Here is a 25,244-nt window from a genome sequence, read left to right as displayed (position 1 = left end):
AAACCGTAACATTGTAGGACTCCCAGGGCAATAGCACCGAATTCAATTCGCTATGTTTGTTTCTAAACAAGGCCTCCTTTGCAGAAAAGCTTACGTTTCCTATGACTGCCTCCGACGTCTCCACAAGATAAAGCGTGGTTGCCCAATTCTCCGGCTCTGTTAGTTGTGATTAAGACACACTATGGGCTATGCAAGACACTACAACTAATAGCCCTCGGCTTTCTCCACCTGATCTCATTCAGATGGAACTGAGTGCTCCTGTATGACGAAATGAGAAAATAATGCTAAGCTTCCGGGGAACAGGATCTTCGTGTTGTGTTTACATAAAAATCGTCATCAGGTAGTGTGTAACTGTGGTTCGTAAGGTAATTCATATGCTTAGTTGGGATTCATAACGGAGGGCTAAGTGCACCCGATATAGCAGCTATATTTTGGCCACATAGCATTGCTATTGTCCTATTTGAATGAGTCGGCGACGGAGGCTTCAGGATCAGGATACTTGGCGTTAAAGATTCCCCACAAATTCTTTTAAACGCCAAGCTTATTATAATTGCGTGTGTGTGACACGTGCAGGCGCAGGTGTCCCAGAATTATTCAAACAACCGCTGCCGCACAAACTCTTGCTATCGTTATGCCTCCCTAGTACTATTGTGGACTCTGGCTGTACGTATCAGCCTATCTGAGAAGCTGCTGTGACACTTAGATGGTCCGTAAAGCATTTTGCGTTTATAGCCCTCTAGCGTTTAGAGGCCCTCTCACTGACATTATTCATGTTGTCCGACTCAAGTCGTACTTTTTGGTCTTCGTTGTCTCATCCTTATAAATTCAGGATCAGCGTTCGCACCCTCTCAAGTTTGTGTCAAGGGTTTGCGGACGAAGACAATGCGACGGCCTCCTGACATGCTAATCAGGTGAAAGAAATGTTCGACGATTACAATACTCCATAATTCAAAATTTCAACGCGGTTGTATACATGTTTTCATTTAGCGATATATTGAGGTAAAGAAATTGAGACCGAAATCACTGCATCGACTGGCAGTGGAGATAATCCGGTCAGCGCCTTCGCAGAGAGAGCGGTAGTACGGGAGCGCTGGCATGATGATGATGATGATGATGATGATGAGGCCTCAATTAATGGCACAAACACACTATGGGGGATAGGCCACGAATCAGGTGTTAATATCATTGAAAAAGTAAAATAAATGTGTTAATAAATAACACATTAAAAATTTAATATAATCCAAGGCGAAAAATAGAGTGTGAATACATGAGACAAAGTAGTGGTCAATACTATAGTTAGCCTTGCGTTGATCGAAATATTTAAAAAAGTAAGATAAAAATTGTTACTGAAATGTATAAGATAAGGGATATACTTAAACTTGAGTAAGTTAAAATTTGAATAATAATAGTAGTAAGATCTAAACTGTGAATTTGTGCTTTTACTGTTTGAATTTTCTAAATTGAAGTAGAAGTAAATGAATTGTGGAAACGAAGAACTATTAACAAGGCATACTTTTTGAGCCACATAGTAAATTATAAATGTCTAGACAAACGTTCCTGTGGCTGTATCCCAATACTGTTGCTCCAAGGGAGAGTATAACAATACTGCTTAAAGGCAATCCTAAGATTTGAAGCAGAATTTCTAGAGATAGTTTTCGATGAGTAGAAAACCGCCAACACGATAATGAAAAGATGATCTATAGATTCCGAGTCATTGCAGGGGTAGCATAGAGGGGGATACTACCAGACCACATCTGTGCAAGTAAAAAAATAAGTGTTGGAATAGGGCAACGCAGCCTAGTGAATGAATCTTCAAATTTCCGGTTAGGACATCTATGCCTGTTCCAAGAATAATTAGGTGCAAAAAAATCTGTAGATTTTGCTAATGACAGGGCTTTTTTGTCTTCGCTCAAAGAAAATTGACTACATCTGGCTATAGTGATGTGCGCAGTTACCGGCAGCACAGATATTACAGGACCTGTTAAAGAATCTCGTGCTAAGGAAGCTTGATTAATTAATTAAGGAATTAATTAAGTAAGGAACTTAATTAATATGAATGTCTCGGTGGCCTGGGACCCATACCATATGAACTAAACTTATGTGAGGTGGAGCTAAGGAATGAAAGGTGTTCCATGCTGTCGACTTTGTAGACGCAGTAAGTGCGCAGCATACAGATAGAGAATCTGTGGCGAGAACAGCTTTTGTAGTATGAAGGGGTAATTTCCGCAAGGCAAGAACTATTGCCAGAAGTCCGGCATGAAAAAATGATGTGTAATCTGGTAGACGAAGTAAAAAAGACCAATCGAGGGATGGTGAGTAGATACTCACGTCAGCCTTCTCCTCACACGAAGAAGCATCAGTCGCTATTACACTTATTTTGAAACGGGCCAGACATTGTTGTAAACGGTCATTGAAATATGTTGTGGGCAGAAATTTCGCATTGTTTGGGAATATGTCTGTAAATTCAATTTTGAGCGACCAAGGAGACCTGTCAAGCGGAATTATTTCTCTAAAGCCAACATTTATAGGTGCTAATTGTCCTCGCCCAAATACAACTTGTGGGGTATGGAATCGTGACCACGTTTTATAAAAAATGAATTTGCTTCACTAATAAATGCATATTGTCCACGTCGTAGCAAATATTCATAAGCTCTTAAGTATGTTTGAACTTTAGGCATGTGGGATCGTGTGTGAAGAGTAGGTAGGCGCGCTGCCTGGTATAATACATCATTAGCAACGAATTTAGGAAGACCTAAACATAGCCGAAGAGCTACTTTTTCTAACAGAACAAGTGGTCTTAATTTATATTTCGCACTTCCGGAGAACAAAACACAATGAATTTCTAGAATCGGTCGTACATGCACACGATAAATCATAACTAGTGTGTCACTTCGCATACCAGAACGTCGTTCACTGATTCTACGTAGTAAACCTACAGCCCGTGTCCCTTTCGTTACAATATTTTCTATGTGAAAACACCAGTTAAGTTTTCCGTCATAAAAGATACCCAAGTACTTAAGCGACTGTACCTGATGAATGGTTCTCTGTTCATATACTAATGAATAATGACATACAAAGTAAATTATGGGGTTTTACGTGCAAAAACCACTTTCTGATTAAGGGGCACGCCGTAGTGGAGGACTCCGGAAATTTCGACCGCCTGGGGTTCTTTAACGTGCACCTAAAGCTAAGTACGCGGGTGTTTTCGCATTTCGCCCCCATCGAAATGGTGCCGCGGTGGCCGGGCTTCGATGGCGCGACCTCGTGCTCAGCAGCCCAACACCATATCCACTGAGCAACCACGGCGGGTTGTATTAATGATAACTGTAACGGCCCGGAAAGCAGAAAAACAAGGACAGCACTTTTGTTTACGTTTACTGACACATGGATATTGTGAAGCCATGTCTGTAGAGTACAGAGGTACGTTTGCAAAGACAGGTGAAGGGAATTGATGCATCTAGCTGTCGCGAAAAATGCAATGTCATCTGTATCCTGGTGCAGTGGTACTGAAGTCATCAATAGGTTACATAGTACAGGAGACAGAACAGCCCCCTGGGCATCCCTCTTGTCTGATCGAACTTTCTTGAAGAGAGGTTTTGAGAAGAATGAAATTTTCTGTTTCGGATAAATTCAAGATCCATGCCGTTATATACCTCGGAAAATTGTAGGACTGTAATCTGTCCAGCAGTAGAGAGCACTCAACGCTGTCATAAGCTTTTGCTTTGTCAATAGTCACTAAAGCACTGACTTCTTTTCTATGCTGAGCGAGTTCGACGCGGCTTCCCAAATCTGCGTATCATAATAATAATAATAATAATAATAATAATAATAATAATAATAATAATAATAATAATAATAATAATAATAATAATAATAATAATAATGTTTATTTCTCATCAAGAAAGATGGAGGAGGCTGCAGGTAAAAGCTCCACGAACAAACGGCAGTTTGACAGGGGCCCGCAGCCCCCTCTACAAGGCGGCAGTAAAAAGGTTACAGGAAAGAGAGAGAGAGAGAGAGACAGAGAAGTTTAATGATACGAAATGCTGAGAGGTCGGTCTCAGGTATATTCCTCTAGCCAGCTAATCGGCATTGGGGGAAGGGGAAGAGGAGGCACCGAAATGAACAGTGGGAATGAACACAAAAATCATCCAATAAGAAAGACTAGATACCTTATACATAGTGTCGCCGTATTGCAGCATTAGTTATTTTTAAAATGTCAGTGGTACTTTTGTTGTAATTATTCAGAAGAGTGGGCAGGGTGAAGGACAGTTTTTCTGTAGAGTAGTTAGCCCGAGGGGTAATAACATTCCATTTTTCTTTGTGCCGGGTAATGTGTATGGAAATTCTATTGTGCACACTAAATGGAGAGACCGGGCCGGAAACCTATTCGACTTCAGATCAGTAACGAATTTTCAGATATATTATCCATCATACGATCATATAAAACTCCTTCAATTAGTTTTACCATATTTACCGTAAGAGAGGTAGGCCTAATGTTGTCAAGAATGTAGCGAGCTCCTTGTTTTTTAAGCAGCGGAATAATTTTGACTGTCCTGCATTCTGGTGGACTCCAAGCATTTTGTAGAGAATTATTCACTGTGTTCAAAATGTCATCAGAAGACATTTCAAACAACATTTTTAGCATGGCATTCGAAATGCCATCAGGATTTGGAGATGAGGCAGGCAGAGATCTAAGGACATTAGAAAGCTGTGACACTGTGACTTCCGTAATGTCATCGGCAAAGGGAAGCCTTTGTGGCCCATTGGGCAAACATGATGTTAAGCATTGCGCTAAGCCCTTTGCTATGAATTCTAAAGAAGCAGACATGTCGCGTGGTGAAAGAATTATCGATTCAGTATTCGCTGGCGTCGGTATTTTTCTGTATGGAAGGAATCTGAACAGAATTTGTTTTTGTTGCTGGGCTTAGAGAGGAAGTCACGATGTTTTTTGTCATACTCGTATTTGCCATTCGGTGCTGTTCTCTTGAACGCAGCAGCTGCCAATTTATAATCACGCCAGTTACTCGGTCACTGATTATAAAGTAATTTGTTCCACGCGGCTTTTCGTCGTCTATAATCCCGCGTGCAGTCCGAATTCCACCAAGGAGTGGTTGTACATTTACTTATGTTAACATTAAATTGGGGCTTTTTAAAGGAACTTTTTAATTCAGAGCAAAGCCTCATGGCTTTGATGTCATTGGGTACCGTTTTACAGACACTCTGAAATTTCTGGTAATTCACAAAAGTCGGCGGCGGAGACTCCAGGGGAATAAGAGGGCAGACAATATCAAACCTAATGGTCACTAGAGATGGTCACTATTTGAGGCTGAGCCGACAGTAGACCAGGAAGTTACGGTAATTGCTGAACTGGCAAATGTTCGATCTAATGCTGATTTAGAAAGACACTGAATAAAGGTAGCTGAATTCGTATTTAGGCAACAAAAATTTTGATTAATTTTACAGTCCAACAATCGCTTTCCACATGAGTCCGTTTTGAAACCCCAAGACACATGGTGCGAATTAAAGTCTCCGGTTATCACAATTTCTCTCCTTTATGATTTGACAACGGTACGAAGGAAACGAATATCATGCACGCCTTTGGGAAATGTGTATTAACTAAGGAAAATAGGGAAGAACCAGGAATAGTTACATCTATTGCTAGTATCTCACACTCCGTAGACATATAGTAGTACCAAATTTCTACTTTGTTGCATATTTTAGTTGTTATAAAAAAAAGTCCTCCGCTTCTCGATGGGCGGTCCCACTCGACATAACAAGAAATTTTATATCAAAATCTTGGCCATTGGAGAGCCAAGTTTCCTGCAAAAGAATAATGTCCGGAGAAAGTTGTGAACAAACGTATAATAAATCGGTAGCTGCAGAAATAATGGAACGGCAGTTCCACTGTAATACCTTTAAATAACCTATGATGAATTAATGCCTACTTTAAAACCGCTTGCTCTAAAATACTGCCTTTTAAAATATCTTTCTGCGAAGGACTGTCTTTACTGCACATTGTGGATTTTGATTGAGGGACAGAGCTGGAAGAGTTAGGATTAGAATCGGAGTTGGAAAGAGTATCTTTCACAAACTTTTGGCTTTTGAGAGCGGGACAGGGATCGATGAATTATCGTTAGATGATCTTGTGCGTTTAAGCGTCGGGAGGTACATTTCTACATCCTGGTTGTTTTCCGAGACTGATCCAGAGAAGCATCCGTCGGGCAGCTGAGTTGAAGTTGATGGCCTCGCACTGTCTGCATCTTCTACAATAACTGATAAAGGATCCATTAGCTTTTCAGCATTCAATGTTAGGGCGTGTGTAAGAATTTGCGAGCTAGCATAGAATTCGCTAAAGAACTGAACAGCTGAATCATTCGTGATGTCAACATTGAGCTAGAGTCATCGCCAGGTTTGATCTGAATCGTTCCATACCTTTTGAGAACGCCTTTCCGGCCTCTGCCCCAATAGAATCGGAAATGGCTGTGTCTGCAACCATTTGCTGACGGGTTGTTGCTCCTGCTATCCCTTAGATCTCCCCTGGACCTCAACAGCATCATCACGGCGTGACCAACGTCTCCTTTCAATTACATCTATAATTTGAATTTCCTGTGATCTTGCAGGACAATTCGAGTAGTTGGCGGGGTGACCACCACCAACACAGCGACGACATTTCTCTTCTTTGGAGGAACAATCACCAAAATTGTGGCTGTCTCCACAAGCATGGCAGCGGGGTGCAGATCTGCAGCCCCTGACGCTATGACCGAAATGCCAACATATGTTACATTGTAGAATGCGTGGAGCCAGAGCTTCTACCTTGTAAATTAGGGGCTAGACCTTAATTTCCGTAGACCGCATCGTCCCAGCACATGTAACTATGATTGACTCTGTTGCTACCTCCTTAATGTCAATCACTCGACTACACAGGTAGACGTAGGTGACTCCAGCCACCGAGAACATGTCTAAAATCTCTTGAGGGGTTAAAGTGACCTCCACCCCTCGCACAATGCCTCTAGAGTATGCGAGATCTGGTGGTACGAAAGAGCTCACTGGATGGGAAGCAAATGTGCAACAATTCAGCACTTCTATAACACAGGTCTGGTCTGGCGAGCAGCGTAGTATACCCCCTCCGCCTAACTGGTGGACCTCTGTGATCTGTCGGAAATAAGGCGAGGCTTTCCGTGATTCCCCCTGAATCATCTTTGGGTTTTTCATATTGATCGTGCCACCGTCGTTAGGTACCATGGCCACAGGAACATTGCCGGCTTCACTGCGAACAAATAAACTCAAGCGACAGCTCCTGAGGAGCTAACGAGGCTGACCGCGGGGAAGCACCGTAGCCGGGTGCTGATACAGACATCAAGCAAGACTAACACAAAAAACACATAAGAGAAAGAGAGTAACGCAAAATTACAAGCTAAGCAAAGAAAATACCACCCGATACTTGACCTAAGCCCCCAAAGCAGGAGAAGCCAGAACCGAGGGACGCGATACCTAAGCGAAGAGCTAGATCGCACGCCGAGGACCCTGAGCGGCTCCTCAAGGCCGCGATATTGGACATCGCTGTGGAAGAACACGACGACGAACGCGCGAGTAGTGGCACGAGCGCGATTTCGCGTGGTTAAGACAAGCGATTCCGACGCTTACTCAGTCTAGGAGCGGGCGCCTCAGAGAACGAGTCATGTGGACTTGGACTCCAACTCGCTTGCCGCTTGGCGTGCTCTCCACCTACCATTTGAATGTATCTGTAAGTATTCGTTCTGGCGTAAGAATATGAACAACGGACATTTCGTGTGGTGTATTGTTTTCACATAAGCATACACATATTATAAAAAAGTGTCCCGCCTGACTTGCCTCTTTAGCCGTGTTACCAGCGGAATTATTCAGTTAAGTATATTGTCGTATTTCTTTTCTTATAGGTGCGCTACTTGACTCCATATAGCGTGACGAAAGCAGCGCTGGACCACCTGACAAGATGCACGGCGTTTGGTGAGCCACAGTCGCTGTCAACTTCAGTGCTCTTTTTGAAAAAAAAATAATGAATGCGAAAAAATACTGGAACGTCATCTTGACAGGTGGGAAAACTAAGAACCAGCCATTTCCAACTTTGTGCAGACCTCAAATATGGTATCCTTAAGAGGGCACAAAACACCATTTTTATCGGTCAGCGTCCTGTACCCGCATCGAATGCCAGGCGGTCCGGCACTAACGGCTTTGTTGCTGCATGTGCTCGCACTTATAACATGAAACAAAAGTGCAGCAGAAAGTGGTCACCCCTAAACGTCAATAAAATGAGCGATCAAGACTATCATGTCGCCTGAGTACCATATGGATGCTGTGCATGATATCGTCTAGTCGTTGTTAGTGAGGCGTCAGGATGTAATACCCCTAAACTCTTACAAAACAATTCGCCTCACTCACTTGAAGAATATGCTTATCCAATAAAATATGTATGGCGGCGCCTAAGGAGAGTTTTACTTATTACGTTTAGTAGCAAGATGTTTTGTTCATTGGCTCATTCTTAAAAGAGAAGTGAAGAAATCGAAATATCTTGTCGCCATGCCGCCAAGAAGCGAACTGCGCTTCAAATATAGACGCTCCATATTTCTGCGCTCGACTAGTGTCCGCGAGCGCCTTTTCTTGCATGCCTGGGGCCCTATAACGCAAAACAATTCCAATCAGTTTTTATTCCAATCTACTGACGTCCAATTTACGTAACCACCGACGCACGCATCGGGCGGTAACCCGCAGCGTTGTTTGAAAAGCGCAATCAAACGCACTCCTCGTTTATAGGAGGTCCCATTTTTTTTCTTTCAAGGCGAATAGCATAGCCTACATTCAACATACTTTCTTATGGAATTGGTTGAAAAGAAGCGAGGCGCATGATCAAATGGAGAGGCGTTCGATAAATTCGAGCCAAAGTAGATAACCGGATGAAGAGGGTAGTGCCCCGGCGTCCGCGATTAATCCGTTTCCCGTAATTAGCTTGCGGTGGCTGGTAGAACATCGCGGCGGCGTGCAACGCGGAGCTAACAACGCCGCACGAACGTGTCCTCAGCAAACAAGAGCTCACATGTGATGTCGCATACGTGCAGAAAGGGATCGATAGCTTTATACTGCGCCAGAAAAATGTTTATTATACGCAAATAAATCCATGCTCGCTGGTGAATGGTTAGATTCATGATGATGAATGGTTAGATTCATGTCTTAGCCCTGCAACTGAGGTGCTGCCGCAGTGTCAGCAAGCAACAAAGCCATATGCAAAGTAGAAAACGCACAAACGGCACTATATATTAGCCAACATCAAACAGTGCTGACAGAAACGCTCTAAGTGGGTTCACTGAAGGGGCAACAGAATTCAAGCGGGAACAAAGAGCCTGCAACCAACTGCACGGGCTTAAATCATTTGGGTTCGACGCCGTCGTGCCAATGACATGGTCGATATTGTTCTCAACAAAACGTTGCAAAAAAAAAAAGAAATGTGGAGACCACGCATTGTGGGAAGCTATTATGCCAAGCATTTTGTCGGTGCCTGGGTATCCAGCATTGTTCGGCTTTGCGTAATACCGTGCCATGTTGACGAATGTGTTCCTACAGATTGAATAGCTGTGTCTGTGGCCCGCTAGGATACGTGTTTCTGAAGACAGTGGTATGACGACACAACCAGCTTGTAGACAGCCGCATGGCAGCAATGACTTGATTTATGATGCGGCCGTTTGACGTGGGCCTGTGACACGGAGATCGTTGGGTAGTGTATGAACATAAGCAAGGCAAATACGGATTGTGACCTCATCAGCAACTAGGTTTTATAAAATTTTACGTACATACATCTGTTTCATGTGGTGTATGTTTAAACGATGATGCCGTTTGTACTTCGGCGAAGAAGGGCTAGAACTTGATTAACTTCGCAAATCATGAAATCCGTACAACGCCGCGCAGTTTCTACGTAGCGTAAGTTGCTGCGAGGAAATTACTGCACCGGCCACTTTGATAGTGTAGTCTTAACACGGCGTGCGAAAGCGCCAGCTATAACGAGGAATGAAGAGGACAAAGTGGCATAGGCTGTGATGAACTCGCCGAGTGTCTCAAAAAGTTGGTTGGCTTTGGACCTCGAGAAGCATGCCTGAAATTGTGGTCTAAACAATAAACAACTAAACAACAATCTTGCCCTATTGGTTAGAGGACTCGGCGGCTGTGCTGGACGGCAGATGTTCGATTCCCACCTGTGTGAGTGATTATTTAATTATTCTTAAAGCAAGACGAGACAGGAAGCTACCTACTACAAAGTTGAGTCAAAGAATTCTTCGCATTATAAAACCACTTTACTTCCTACCATTAAAACCACTTGAAAGTTTGCGCTTGTTTTCGCCGTTTCCCACTCCTCGTTCCAAGTGGTGTGCAAGTAACAATGATCGAGAACTTTAATGAACTAGCCCAAACCAGTACAACTTTAACCGCTTTAAAAAGTTCACTGGGTGTAACTTTCTTCCCTTGAGGTGGCTGGACAGAGACGGCAGAACGTGAAGGAATAGCACTGGAACAGCCATCACTACAGAGTCACAGCCACACCTTCTCTTTAAACGACCGAAATTGACGTGATTGACGTCAGTTTACATCATGCTGGTTACACCTGATGGGAACCAGATATTGAGTATAAGCTTCTCTAGATAGCCAAATACGATTTTGGCCGTTGTCCGCTCTTGCTGCTTGTGCAATCTGCTGAGGCTGTTTCCTGTGCAACTGAACAATCAACATTACACGTAAAACTAAGGTGATCGTTATACAGAAGAAAACTGCAGGTCAGTGCAAAGGCGCATGCCTAAGTACTGAGCATTTAGGACACAGTCTATTGGATCCAGCTTTCGCTTTCCGCTGGACCATCCAATGGTTCCATAACAACTTCAATTAATAAACATTACGTTGAAAGTCATGATATATTAATTAGAGCTCTATGGGCTGCTATGTGATGTTTTATAGATTGCCCTTAGGGCTGGCAACATGACAGCTTGATTGTTTGTCCTGTCGTAGAAACAGATGACGTAAATTCATTTAAGAGGGGTTGTCAACTCGCGAATTCTCATTCAAATAGTAGTAAATTCGCACGCTCTGCATTCTGAGAATTGGCTGCGGGATGATTCATGCAGTGGTGCGTTCTACTGCACCGTTTTCTGCTATCAGTGAATCCGCGCCGTGACCGCAGCAATGATACGTGATTTCATTCGAGTTCTCTCTGCCGTCACCACAGTGATGTCTGCTTTCGTATCAAGAACTTAATTGCCACCCACCTACATGCATGTAAATTTCCACTGCTTAACTAGCATCACAAAAGCCGGGTGCAGATATTACGGCAATAGAATTTATTCCCGCAATGCATATATAGGCGAATAAATGGTAGACTTTTACTAATGATACCAAATTCGACAGTAAATTCTCTAACAGTAAGAAACTTTGATAATTTCAAATGTTTAGGCTTGTTGTTTTTATAACTCACCTGAAAAAAATATTTACTACACGAGCGCCCAAACGGAAAAAAGTAGAGCATGAAAGCGTAGGAAAACTTACCGTGAAGCTACAACACAGCTAGGAATGCAGAAAACAGATCAAATCACTGAGCAACTTTGGTTCATAATCATGGATGGATTCCGCATTACTTGCAATTACGTCACCGCGAATAAACTTTGACGGCACGTAAAGCCCAGTAGCGTTTGGATAGCCAGCGCCAGCACAACTTGCTCGAACCTATGCGCCTATGTAAGCTACAACAGAAATAAGGCAGAAAAGCATTGAAGTATTTTTTTCCCGCAACGGTGCATGCCTACATCAATCAGGAGGTAAAGCTACGCTGCACGCTTTTTTCTAGCGTCCGCAACAAGCAAGCACCTGTCATGCTTAGAATACTTAATGTGGCATCCCAGCCATTAGTCTGGGGCAATGCGTTCGGTTGTTTACCAAGGGCAACCCGACGAGCTCATATCGGCATTACTATTTTACTAAGACTACTGCCTATTTATGATAAAATTTCCTTCTTGCATCAGCAACATCAACGACAAATCAGATTTTAAAGATAAACTTACGTTTCCTTTTGGCGCACAACGGAAGTTCACACCTCTACTGCTATTGTATACGCGCGTCTGTTTTCGACTAGAGCGCTGGTTTTTACGGTGGTGGGCATGGTAAGCTTCCTGATCTTACAAGCGTTTTCAGCTTTGTGAATACGCATTTTTAAAGTCTTTCTTGCGCCATAATTTGTTCATAAGTTGCTTTGTGAATTCTGGCGGTCTTCTCTACAACCTATGAAATCCGCAATGTTTTGTTTTATATCCCTTTTGCATTTCTTAGCTTGTGTTTCAGTGAGGTGCTTATTATTCATGATGCTAGAAAACAGGGCTTTTCTTTTTTTCAAAAACCCTTCGTGCGTAACATTGGCAAAACTAAGAGTCTTGGATTTCTCTTTCAAGTTCCGGTACACGTGTGCTGTTCATCTATGCTCCGAATTTCTCTTTTGCTCGATGCTGATGTAATCGATAATATCGGTAATGAATTTAGGTTGTGTACGGTTATAGACGAGAAACTGCAATCGTCATCATATAGCTTTCCCTCTCTTTCAGAGAACGCGCCATATGGTGTACGGGTGAACGCGATCAAGTAAGTGAAATGAAACTACGCTTTCGCGCATATACAAAAGATATGGGAGTCAAAATGTGGTCCATATTAAAGAAAATAGTAAATTCTCAAGAACAGTCGCCCGATCAGACTTTGTTCTTTTTTTTCTTTCAGAATACTCAAAAAAATCTGTCTTCAATCAGCCAAGAAAACGGGGTAACATGGGGCAGAATTAAGGAAACTGCTCGTTTACAACTTTAGCGCTGGGTGGCTGCTTTCGATAATGTTATTTCCAGGTTCAGGATGAGATTAAATTTGTCCTTGCAATTGATTAGCGCATTAGAGCTTTTTTGAATACGTGAACAGATATTCCAGAAAGGAGCACATCCATGTTGTGACTCAGATAAGTGAGAAGCCTCTTAAGTATTTTTAACACTGTTAAGTAACCTTCATAGTTTATGACAACGCGTTCAATTTAGTAGGGTGTTCGAGTATTCATAGGGGCTTTGCGTAATAATATTACCGAGCCAGCATACATATAATATGTCTTGCGCAATATTTACAGGTTCCAAAGCTTTATAATCCTTAAAGGAAGCGTAGAGAAATAAATAAAGGTCGTTAGAAATGCCCCACTTTCTCTACTCCGATCCACTGCGTGATTTGAAAATGTATTCGACATGTTACATTGCTAAGGCTTGAAAGCGAGCACCAAAATATATTACATTAGCTTTTACCTTTGTCGTGACGTCATTCTTGTAAGCAAAGCTGCAGATTACTCGAAAGGAATGATTTGATTCATAAAACAGCCGAAGCCTGATGGCATAATTGGGTAGATAATGCGCAACATTATAGGGAAAACAAAAATAAAGATAAGGATTTGTACTTATAATAAAGAAATTTCAAGAGTACATTTACGTACATCATGAAGTCGCAGCAAACCCGGTCATTAGAAGTGGATTTACAGAAAGAAACAAAAGACAATGACGGAGTAACCGTCCTTTTCAGATGACTGAGCATGTTAGCGGAACTAAATATGCTTCCCATAATGAGTGTGTAACCGGTGGTGGTATGTGTTATGTTTGTGATGATTATTATCATTGAGAAAAAAGACTGAAAGAACTTGGAAAAACAAAACATTATGATAAATCGAGCGTCATCCTCACATACATGTATTGATATCTTCAAAGACGCCATTAGTATTCCTAATGAAGTCTGCGCGATTGTTCTAATAATGATTTTATCAGTCCAGCCGGCATAGGTGTTGATAGAAATGCGGACCGCTACGTCCAAGTCAGGTGCCTTGGCATTGCATTCCTATATCCTAGCAATGAATCTGAGTTAAGTCAATTATTTTCCGAGTTACGTAATACGACATCGTGTGACATTGATGATATACAGATGGCAGCTGTAAAATACGTCTTAGGCATTGTAGCACTTGTTTAACTGTACGTTTATAACCTTTGTCAGGTATCTGGTGTGTTTTCTGTCAAAATGCAGATCGCTAAAGTACTTGCTCTGTTTAAAACGGTTAAAACAACTGAGTTATCTTATTACAGGCCTATCTCTATACTTTCAACATTTTCAAATGACTTGAGAAAATAATATTTCAGCTTATTTCAAGTTTCTTAGGAAGACACAGCCTGTTAAGTGACTGTCAGTATGATTTTCGAAGAGGGAGGTCAACCCAGTTTGCTCTACTAGAACAAAAAGAATTGATACTGAGAAACATTGAATTAAAGCTGCTACGCTTGGGGTTCTAATCGAATATCAGCAAAGCGTTTGACTATAGTAATCATGAACCTTTAATAACGAAGCTAGATCGACTACTACGGTATTCGTGGTATTAGATTAGATATAGCCAAGTGCTCTTTAAAGCAGCGGAGTCAACTTGTCGAAATAAACGGCATCTGCTCCCAGATCAAGTAAGGAAAAGTTGGAGTTCCCGAAGGGAGCATATTCGGCCACCTTCTTTTCAATGTATATTTAAATGATCTTGTTCTTGTGGAAACCAAAATATAGCAATTACGCAGACGATAATACCGCACTTTTTTCGTCCGGCATTATTTTAAACCTAATTTCCACTGCAAATTCTGCCCTTGCTAAAACACATACATGGTTACAGGACAATAGCTTAAAAATTAACACTGACAAAATCAAAGCGATTTTATTTCAAGCCAAAAATAAACGACTGCACTTAGAGACTGACATTTCAATAGGCTATTCAAGAATTGAGCTTGTATGGTATGCGAAAACGTTAGGCGTGTTTTTTCATAGCCATATGTCTAGGACTGATCACATAGACTTCCTGGCAGGAAAACTCGCGCTGTTCGCTGGAATACAGTTCAATTTAAAACCACTGCCACGCAAAGCCATACTTCTCTCATAGAACGCTCTCTTCCTAAGTCACATACACTACTGCTGTCTGGTGAGGAGTACGCCATCGGCTACCAACCTAAATAGATCATTCTTGCTTCAAAAAAGGTAATTCGTACCATCTGTATTGCTCTAGAAGATGCTCATATTGCACATCTCTACAAGCAGTTGAAGTTACTTACATTGCACTCTCTGTGAGGGTACAGGCTGTCATTAGCCTAGCGTAAGGACGAGAAACAAAATTAGTCGTACACTACGTCGTTAACGCAGTTAGTTAAGAACAGGTAAAAGAACAGCACAGGATCACTCGAACAATGACACGTGCCACGTCCTCGAACTAACTACGCGTTTAAAATGCTCCTCCATCGCTTACTACGCTTGGTAAACACACTCATGCGCAATAACACTGATGTTATTTCCTGCCCTGTTGCCCGTTTGTATGAGTTTTCGAGCAAAATTTCATCATGACCGAATTTTCTGTGTCATGCTGCTTTTTTCAATTGAAAAATTTGCAATTTGCTGCTTTTTCTTATGTATAAACTGCGGATTGCTTGATATTTTGTAGTGTTTCTTCTTATATTGAAATTTTCTTTTTAACGGTACAAGTTGATGCCAACATTGTATTATGTTGTAATATAGTGTTTGTGTGGTCGTTCCTGAATGGGTGCCTGTGCCTGCCGCTGGTGCCCTCAGACAGGATTGTAAGGCCCATCAAGTTGCTGTGTGCAAATTTTTCCTTAAATCTCCCGTAAATTGCGTTATTATGAAAATAAATGCAATTCAGTCTAATTCCGCTATTTTAATATTGAAAGTAATGAGACAGAGAGAATCGGCAATATGTAGAAGTGGAGAGCGATTATATAGAGAGCTTGACGATGCACGTGGAGTCTCCAGGTTCCTTCTTTGCGCCATCTTTAATTTTAATCATTGAAGACGCGCAGACCAATTGGAGTGACCCATTTCCTGTCACGCTACTTGGCGGGAAGGAGCGACGCATAATCATTGGCACATTGCCAGTGGTTCAAGTCCAGTTGGACATGCCCAATGGCCGAACTTCTCGCACACCAGACTGCGTATTAGGACACATAACCATTGGCGTATACCCAGCTACCGAAAAAAACATGATATATGCACATATCATACCAAAAAGCAAGTGTAGTTCCGAACGAATGCTGCTCGCACTAAAAGTGTGCAGGGGATATTTCAGGCAATACAAGGGCATTGCCGGCAGGGTATTTACCTCGTCTGAAATGGTGTTTTCTCGTGTTTACCTCGTCTGTTAAGCGTTTTATCAGCATTAACTTATGCTGCCAAGCATTTTAAGGAAGTAGCTGAAGAAGACAACAACACCGCAACAAGCAGTAAACGAAAAGGGGTAGCCGAAGCGTTGAAAGAAAGGGCACGGTATGGGTTAGGAAGCAAAGGAGTATAGGACTGCATTCTAGTTCAGCTTAAGGGGAAGAATAGCAGTTTGCCAAGGTGTAAGACGTGGATCAGAAACCAGCTTGTCTATAAGTGTCAGTGCAGGCGCTTTTCTACACATAAATAAATAAGTTCCAAGCCGACATAAAAGTTTTTCAAGTAGTTATAAAAGCCTACAAGAACATAGTTTATCTCCGTGTAACATAGTCATTCCTGTGATAGCTCATTTTTGTCCGTATGACGCTGAATTAGTTGTAACCCTTTCCCTACGAATGAATGCAACCACGTACTAATCTCAAATTTTGCGAGTGAACTATGGAATTTAAAAAAAAACGTCAACATGTATCTGTAAACTTTTCGCAGCCCTGGTGTGATCGACACAAGCTTTGGAATTCGCCCTGGAGTCAACGCGCAGGAACAGAAAGAGGTTTGTTTCATGTGCGCTTACGTTAGCTCAAATCCCGGCAGTGCGCTCATTGCCTCGCCACGTTGAAAATCCGCTTGGCCGCTTACACGCTCCACCTTTGTGTGGATGGCCTTAACAAAAAGAGCGCGCAGCCCATTCATGACCTTTCGCAGAAAAAGTGCATCGCCCACTATCCCGTGTTAATACGAGCATGTTGATACTGATAGCATAATTCATGCTTACGGGAAATTATTCTAGGCGGAGCTTAAATGGCGTTCTTCGTCCTCCAGCGCATTTGCAGCGTTTTGTAGTAGTGCTGGCAAATATACGTCAAACTGGCTATCAGGTGTAAGCGGAGGCAAATGAATCCGGTCTCAAAAACCGGTTATGTGGTTATCCGGATTTTATTAAACGGATATTGAGGACATCCGCTATAAATGAGCGGTAAGCCAGATTTTCGAATGTTGGAATCTACTTGATTTTCCCGCTAAAATTTTTCCGAGTGCCAGCTATTATAGTCCAAGCGGCTGTGAATTTGATTCAGCTGCCACACATTAAATCTCAGCGCCGAATAATTTAATCCAAAGATGCATTTGTGGAGGTGTTCTAGGATATTCAAAATAATAACGAAATGTTATAATTTTGCTCCGACCAAACATAACTTAAGAGCTTTCTAAAAGAGCATTGAGATGGGGCTACAGAACTGCCTTTCTCGCGCGATATATCATCGAAGTTTTGCACTGACATGGACGTTATATTACTGCCGTAACAAATCATGCAAAACGTAGCTATTTGATGGCTTTGCTGACATGCATTGAGACAAAGGAGCATCCAGCAACAAGCTGTTGATCTGTAATCTGATAAATACAGGCTGAAAATAGCGTCACATGACCTCTGATCAATTTGCTTTCTTCAAGGCCCATTGACATCGATATCAAATGAAGGAGTTTCGAACAATCCCTGCGATTATACCCACGTAACGCATTTGAGATCACGTTGATGAGGTTGCTAGTGGATCTCACGTAACATTCGCAAGCATATTCCTGATTCTCATGCATACTGGCATGGATATCAAACGATCGGGCTTCGAAGGAGCTCTTTGATAGTACCCACGAAGCGTACGCTAGATCAGGTGATGAAGGATGTCACGTGACGCTGCGTAACTTTCAGAAGTCCACATGTGATTCATAAACACAGTGACATGGCCGTCAAACGAACGGGAATCGCAAGAGCTATGCGATGGCACACACGTAGCCAACGTCAGAACACGTGGCCATGCGTGGCCACGTGTTCGAGACCTCACGCACATTTCGCTGGCCATGCGTGATTCCCAATCATACTGACGGGGATAAATATTATAGTATAGTATAGGCTTATTTTCTAGGTTCAGCTGGAGGGTTTTCTGGCAAAAAGCTGCATAAGCAGCTTGACTATGTCCAGAAAACGCCTATAAGGAGTAGCACACGAGTGGTACAGAAATGAGACACACATACAATAGTTACAATTAATAAAGAGAAAATATTCAGCAGTAATATATACAGAGTCTAATAATTATTGCGCAAAAATTTAAACAACAATAATATAAAAAATAGAAACGCTCATATGGTCACACAAATGTTCAGAATTAAATAATAGTAATAATGAAGCAGAACATAGAAAATACAAAATGAGATTTCAACAAAATATTTACGCGGCTCAGTTTTGGTATATCTTATTGTGTGTTTATACGTGTTTAGAACATGCGGCAGGTTGTTAGACATTTGTAATTTATAATTAGAGCGAAAACGTAGTATATTCCATGTAATAATAGTTCTTGTGTGTTTGTTAGCATGACGCATGTCAAAAGATGGCAGAGTCTATTAAAAAATCGGCAGTGGATGCCGTCGAAAAATATGTTTTTGTAACAATTTAAAGCAATACAAATGGTTGACCCGGACAATATTGTGTGCTTCAAAAGCGTACTTAGAGGTAGTTGTATTATCAAAATTGGCAATTATGCGAACATTTTTTTTTGCAGTAGGAGAACCTTATTTATGTTTGTTTTGGTAATTGTGGCCCGTACTAAATTGCAATAGTTAAGGCGAGAAAAGAAGTGTGTAATACACTTGTAATTTACATTTCAAAGGTAATGTTTCATGACATCGCGACAAAACCCCGCAGACCGAAGAGAGTTTCTTGCAGACAAGGTCAGTATGGGCATCTCAGTTTAAATAACAGGAAAAATATACTCGAAGTATCTTGTGCACTTCAACTATTTCTATTTGGTGATCTTCAAAGTGAAGCATGCAATGCGGTATTATCGGTTTGTTTCTTGCGCGAAATATTGTAGCCTTAGACTTTGTAGGATTAATTCTTAATTTATTCATCCTTGACCTCCTAGACAATTGAATTAGTAGGTCATTACATTTCACCATTAAATCGTTAAGGTTAGGGCCTGAAAGAAGTAGTGTGCTATCATCCGCGTATATTACAAAATTAATGGAAGGGATCTATGCTTACCATATCATTTATGTACGTATTGAACAAAAGGGGTCCCAATATTCTCCCTTGTGGGACACCGGAACTGATAGGCAAAAGGGATGAAAGTTCATCATCTAAAGAAGCCAACTGGCTTCTGTTCTGGAGATATCCTTCAAGCAATGTTAGTAGTCTACCACGTATTCCGTACACTTTCGTACACGGGTTTCATACATTTTCGTGCACGGATTCCGTACATTCCGTACGAAGCCCAGTCGATAAAACGATCGGGCTTCGAACATGTTCTGCGATGGTGCGCACTTCGCGTACTTCAGACCACGTGGAAATGAGTCACTTGACATCACGCAACCTTAGCCAGACCATGGGCAATTACCAACCATGCCGACATTGATATCAAACGAGCGGGAAAATTAAAAGCTCTGCGATGGTGCACACGTAGTTAGCATTAAATCACGTGCGAAAGGGAATCACGTGACCTCGCTATCCTTCGCTAGCCCATGCATGATTGCCAACTATACTGACATGGATATCAATCAAACAATCGGGCTTCGAACAAGGTCTACAATGGAACTCACTTCGCGTACTTCAGACTACGTGGAAATGATTCACGTGACATCATGTAACTTTAGCCAGGCCATGGGTAATTACCAACCCTGCTGGGATAGATGTCAAACGAACGGGAAAATCAAAAGCTAAGCGATGGTACACTCGTGGTTAACGTCAAACCACCTGGGAAAGGGTGTCACGTGACCTCACGTATCTTTTGCTAGCCTATGCGTAATTCCCAGCCATACTAACATAGATATCAAACGGTTGGGCTGCGAAGAACATCTGCAATGGTACGGACGTCGCGTACTTCAGGCCACCTGGAAAAGTGGAAAAGAGTCACATAAGATCCCGTAGCTTTAGCCAGACCACGGGTATTTTCCAACCAATCTGACATGGATAACAAACGAACTCGAATCGTGAAAGCTATACGGAGCTGCCCACGTAGCGAACCTCAGAGCAGGTGGTGAAGGTTATCGCGTGGCCTGACATAAATTTCGCAGGCCCATGGATGCTTCTCAACCATATCGACATACATAGTATACGAACGGGCTTCCAAGAGGCCCTGCTATGGTTCCCAACAAGGGCACGTAAAACTACGGGAGAAGGAGAGTTATGTGAGCTCACGGGGTTTTCTCAAGTCATTGGGTGATTCACAGACGTGCTGGTATGTATACTAAACGAATGGCAATCGAACAGCCAGCGTGACTTTCGCCCCTCAACACCACGAAAACGGGGGTGAAACGCACGTCACGTGACTTCACGTTAATCTGCGTTGAACGTGATTTACTGCTGAGCCGATTGCCGTGGATATCACGGTGGGCGGAATGTACCATGAAAGTGATGCGGTACTGACAAAAGACATGAATTGGTAATGCTTGCCATTATCTTTCTTTTTTCCTCGCACACGCAGAGGACGACTGAAACGCTTGCAAATTGTGGTTTCAGTAGTTGCTGTTCACACATTAACGATGCTATCGAATTGTTGCAATGGTCTCGTTCAACCGGACGCTGTGCCGCATTGCGCCTAAATACTTCACATTGAGTCAGGATCTTCAGGGGAAATGTTTGCAAACATCGCGAATGCGTTGCGTGCTAATATAACTTATTATTTTTTCGTCCAGTTTCATTCTAAAACATCACCCGCAACTCAGAAATAGGTTTTTGTTCTTAGGAAATGAAGTTGTTAGGAAGCTCAGGCAGTCGTGATAAGCGATAATAATTTGATATAGACATGTCAGGTAAACATGTTTGCTAAAGTTTGGTGATGCCTGCCAGGTTGCTCGTTGCGTAAACGGTGCTACATTTTTCTTGTGCGCACGTTGGTTAACTGAGTTAGCTGTCCCAAATGAGCCGCATGTGCTGTAGAGGAATCTCGAAAAATTTATCACAAGAAAGCGCAGCTATGCAGGTTAGGAGGTATTAGAAGACTCATATCCTTTTGATATGCATAGTGTTCTATGATGCGACACATTCTTGGTATTTGCGCACCTCAGTACAACGCGAAGAGTGCGTATAGATAGAAATGGTGAACTGAAGTATTAGAAAGAATCTGTAAAAATATAGTACAATGCTACACGAGTTCAAGCATTGCGTTGTTGGAAGTAGAGAAATAATACCTAGATAATTCTCGCCAGTTTTATTCTGTGCACATATTCCGTTCCGCCGAGTGGCGAATTCCGGTGAAAACTGGCACTCAACTTGTTCGAGCCAAAGCCAAATGGCGAATATTCAAAAAATTATATGGAAATGATCGTTATTATCCATTACGCGTAGTCGTGCTTCTGCTCACCCAGAGTTCGGAAAGACGCGTACCTCTTTTCACATAGTAAGAAATTTTGAGCAGTGATAACGCACAAAGCGGCCCAGCATCCCAGCAACGAGTCCATAACAATAATTTGATAGACTTCTTACTGTGTGGATAGCAACTACCGATCCAACAATTGGTAAGCATTTCAGGCTTCGTGTGTGTGTGTGTGTGTGTGTGTGTGTGTGTGTGTGTGTGTGTGTGTGTGTGTGTGTGTGTGTGTGTGTGTGTGTGTGTGTGTGTGTGTGTGTGTGTGTGTGTGTGTGTGTGTGTGTGTGTGTGTGTGTGTGTGTGTGTGTGTGTGTGTGTGTGTGTGTGTGTGTGTGTGTGTGTGTGTGTGTGTGTGTGTGTGTGTGTGTGTGTGTGTGTGTGTGTGTGTGTGTGTGTGTGTGTGTGTGTGTGTGTGTGTGTGCGTGCGTGCGCGCGCGTGCGAGGAAAGAAAAAAAGTATGGTAAGCTTCAACAATTCATTTCATCCGCCATGGTTGCTCAGTGGCTATGGTGTTGGGCTGCTGAGCACGAGGTCGCGGGATCGAATCCCGGCCATGGCGGCCGCATTTCGATGGGGACGAAATGCGAAAACACCCGTGTACTTAGATTTAGGTGCACGTTAAAGATCCCCAGGTGGTCGACATTTCCGGAGTCCTCCACTACGGCGTGCCTCATAATCAGAAAGTGGTTTTGGCACGTAAAACCCCATAATTTAATTTTTTTTTACCAATTCATTTCTTCTATCGGTACCACATGGCTTTCAACGTAAATTCCTCTCGCCGCGGAATCTAGATCAATCGGTTCAGCAGTCAGTTCAATGCAGAGTTACGTGATGTCACGTGGCGCGCATTGCACCTCTGTTTCCGTGGTGTTCCGTGGCAAAAGACGCACTGGCTTTTAATTTCCTTTAATTTACGTGCGTTTATTACGCAGGCTATTATGGTTCAATGTGTGTGGCTATGATTGAAACGGATACCAAGCGCCTTGTTATAACCTCATCACGCAGCCAAACCGGGTATGGAATCAGTTTATTCAGTGCCGGCGTACATATACATATCGCTATGTGACGTCACATGGATCATGGCAGTTAGCCCGCCCAGTACACATGCGGCATGACGTGCTGCGCTATCACACGCCTGAGAGGACGTGCCTGATCGTCATCTCAACATGAAAAGACTTGTCCTTTGGGGGTGTGCTACGGGATTATGCACCAGTGCAAATCCCACTCTCCTTTGTCCTACGTTCTCTCCCTCTATGCCAGGGAGTGGTACAGCTTCGAATTCCTCTGTGCGGGTTGGCCAGTTCGTTGACCAGTGTGTTGACACGACGTGACCGACGTTCCTTCTTTCTTTCCTATTTTTTTCACTTTCTATCTTCTCCTCTTCTCTTTTCATTCCCTCCTCCCGAAAGAGTCGGCAGGCGTCGTGCCCCTGTCAGTTGCATTTGTCAGCTTGCTCCCTCCCTCTTTGTTTTGTGTGTTTGTATGTTTCCATAACTAATAATACTAATATGAATAATGTGTGGGCTGATGTCAGTATAGTTGAGAATGACCCATGAGCGTGGCAAAAGATACGTAAGGTCACGTGACGCCCTTTCCCACGCGGTTTGACGTTCACTACGTGTGTACCATCGCATTGCTTCGGATTTTCCAGTTCGTTTGATATCCATATCGGCATGGATGCTAATTACCCATGGTCTGGCTAAAGTTACATGATATCACGTGACTCTTTTCCACGTGGTCTAGAGTACGCGAAGTGCCTACCATTGCAGACCTTGTTTGGAGCCCGATCGTTTGATATCCATGTCAGTATAGTTGGGAATCATGCATGGCCTAGCGAAATGTACGTCAGGTCACGTAACACCCTTTCACACGTGATTTTACGTTAACTACGTGTACACCATCACATAGCTTTTAACTTTCCCTGTGGTTTCATATTCATCTCGGCATGGTTGGTAATTATCCATTGTCTGGCTAAAGATACGTGATGTCACGTCACTCTTTTTAACGTGGTCTAAAGTAGGCGAAGGAATTCCCGCTTAACTTTACATACTCGATCGGAAGGTCAACAATCAACAAAAGCGACCAGGTAAAATACCTAGGCATTAAACTCACGCCTAACCTTAACTGGGAGCGTCATATTTCGACCATGTGTCAAAAAGCCATAGGCAAACTATCCTTTTTAAAAAGAAAACTGCGCGCAGCACCACCACACCTCAAACTGAATGCGTACAAAACATTAATGAGACCATGCCTAGAGTACGCTGGTCTAATCTGGAGACCTCATCAAAAATGCCTTATAAATAAAATAAAACGCATACAAAAATTAGCAATTAGTTTTGTATATTCGGACTACAAAAGGCAGTCCAGTATATCAGGTCTGCTAGCAAGGGCAAACCTAAAATCCCTCTCACAGAGAAGAGCGATTTGGCGACTAAAATTCATCAATCAATTATACCACGGTCATTTCCAGATAGCACGTTCTCATTACCTGCAAAATCTTTCAAAACGCTCGACCAGACTAAATCATTCCAAAACAATCTTTCTTCTCCCAAGTCGTGTTAATGTTCACAAGCATTCCCTTTTTCCGTCGGCCATATCCCAGTGGAACAAGTTAACTAACGATATTGTGTGTTGCAACAACATCGACTCTTTTATTAACCGCATTCAGTGTATTGACTTTTCATCATGATTTTGCATTGCATTTCTGTAGCAATCCTGCACGGGCCGTGAAGGGCCTGCAGTATATTAAAAAAAAAGTGCGTGCCATCGCAGACCTTATTCGAAGCTCCATATTTCTATATCGTCGTCAATATGATTGGGAATGAGGCATGGGCCATCGAAATATACGTGAGGTCAGGGGACCGCGCCTCCCACGTCATTTGATGTTCGCTATGAGTGCACCATCGCATATCTCTTGCGATTGCCGATCGTTTGACGCCCATGTCACTGTGTTTGGGAATCACATGTGGGCTTCCGAAAGTTACGATAAGTGCCGAGACATCCTTCATCATGTGATCTATCTTACGCTTCTTGGGTACTAACACAGAGGTCCTTCGAAGCCCGATCGTTTGGTATGCATGCCAATGTGAATGAGAGTAAGGAATATGCTGGCGAATATTACGTGAGATCCCGTCACACCCTCTTTCACGAGATCCCAGGTGCGTTACGTGGTAATCGCAGAGATTATTCGAAGCTTGTTCATTTCATATTCATGTCAACGGGCGTTGTAGAACACATGATCAGAGGTCGCGTGGCGCTCTTTTCAGCGTGTTCTTATCAGCTTACGAATCAACAGTTTGTTGTTCGAAGCCCCTTTCTTTCAATGCATGCTAGCAAAACCATCAAATAGCTACGTTTTTCATGACCTGATCATGGCAGTAATATAGTTATCGTGTACCGGAATAAGGCAGTGTCTTGTCCGGCGGTGAAAACGTGCGTCTTTTTCCGATGATCGCCGGGGGTGCTGGAGCACGGATGTATGGATGGATGGAGGTTAACAGCGTCACCTTTGGAACGGGGTGGTGGGCTGCGCCACCAAGCTCTTGCTATTATACTGCCTAAAGTCCTACCTAGGTTAAAGAAAAACAGTATGCACTCCCACAACCAAATTTTCTCACC

At 42.6% G+C, this 25,244-nt stretch overlaps 1 protein-coding gene across 1 annotated transcript in view; it reads left to right on the top strand.

Annotated features, from left to right (window-relative positions):
• The window catches only part of LOC142574391 (putative oxidoreductase TM_0325), a 144,329-nt gene that overhangs the window by 100,215 nt on the left and 18,870 nt on the right, over positions 1-25,244 (top strand). The window contains exons 6-8 of the mRNA XM_075683485.1: positions 7,920-7,989; positions 12,609-12,645; positions 16,762-16,825. Coding sequence (XP_075539600.1) covers positions 7,920-7,989; positions 12,609-12,645; positions 16,762-16,825 — 171 coding nt within the window. The remainder of the gene's footprint in view (positions 1-7,919; positions 7,990-12,608; positions 12,646-16,761; positions 16,826-25,244) is intronic.

The sequence above is a fragment of the Dermacentor variabilis genome, chromosome 3 (genome assembly GCF_050947875.1).
Source record: "Dermacentor variabilis isolate Ectoservices chromosome 3, ASM5094787v1, whole genome shotgun sequence".
NCBI classification, from domain to species: Eukaryota; Metazoa; Arthropoda; class Arachnida; order Ixodida; family Ixodidae; genus Dermacentor; species Dermacentor variabilis.
This window is presented reverse-complemented; position numbering and strand designations above follow the sequence as displayed.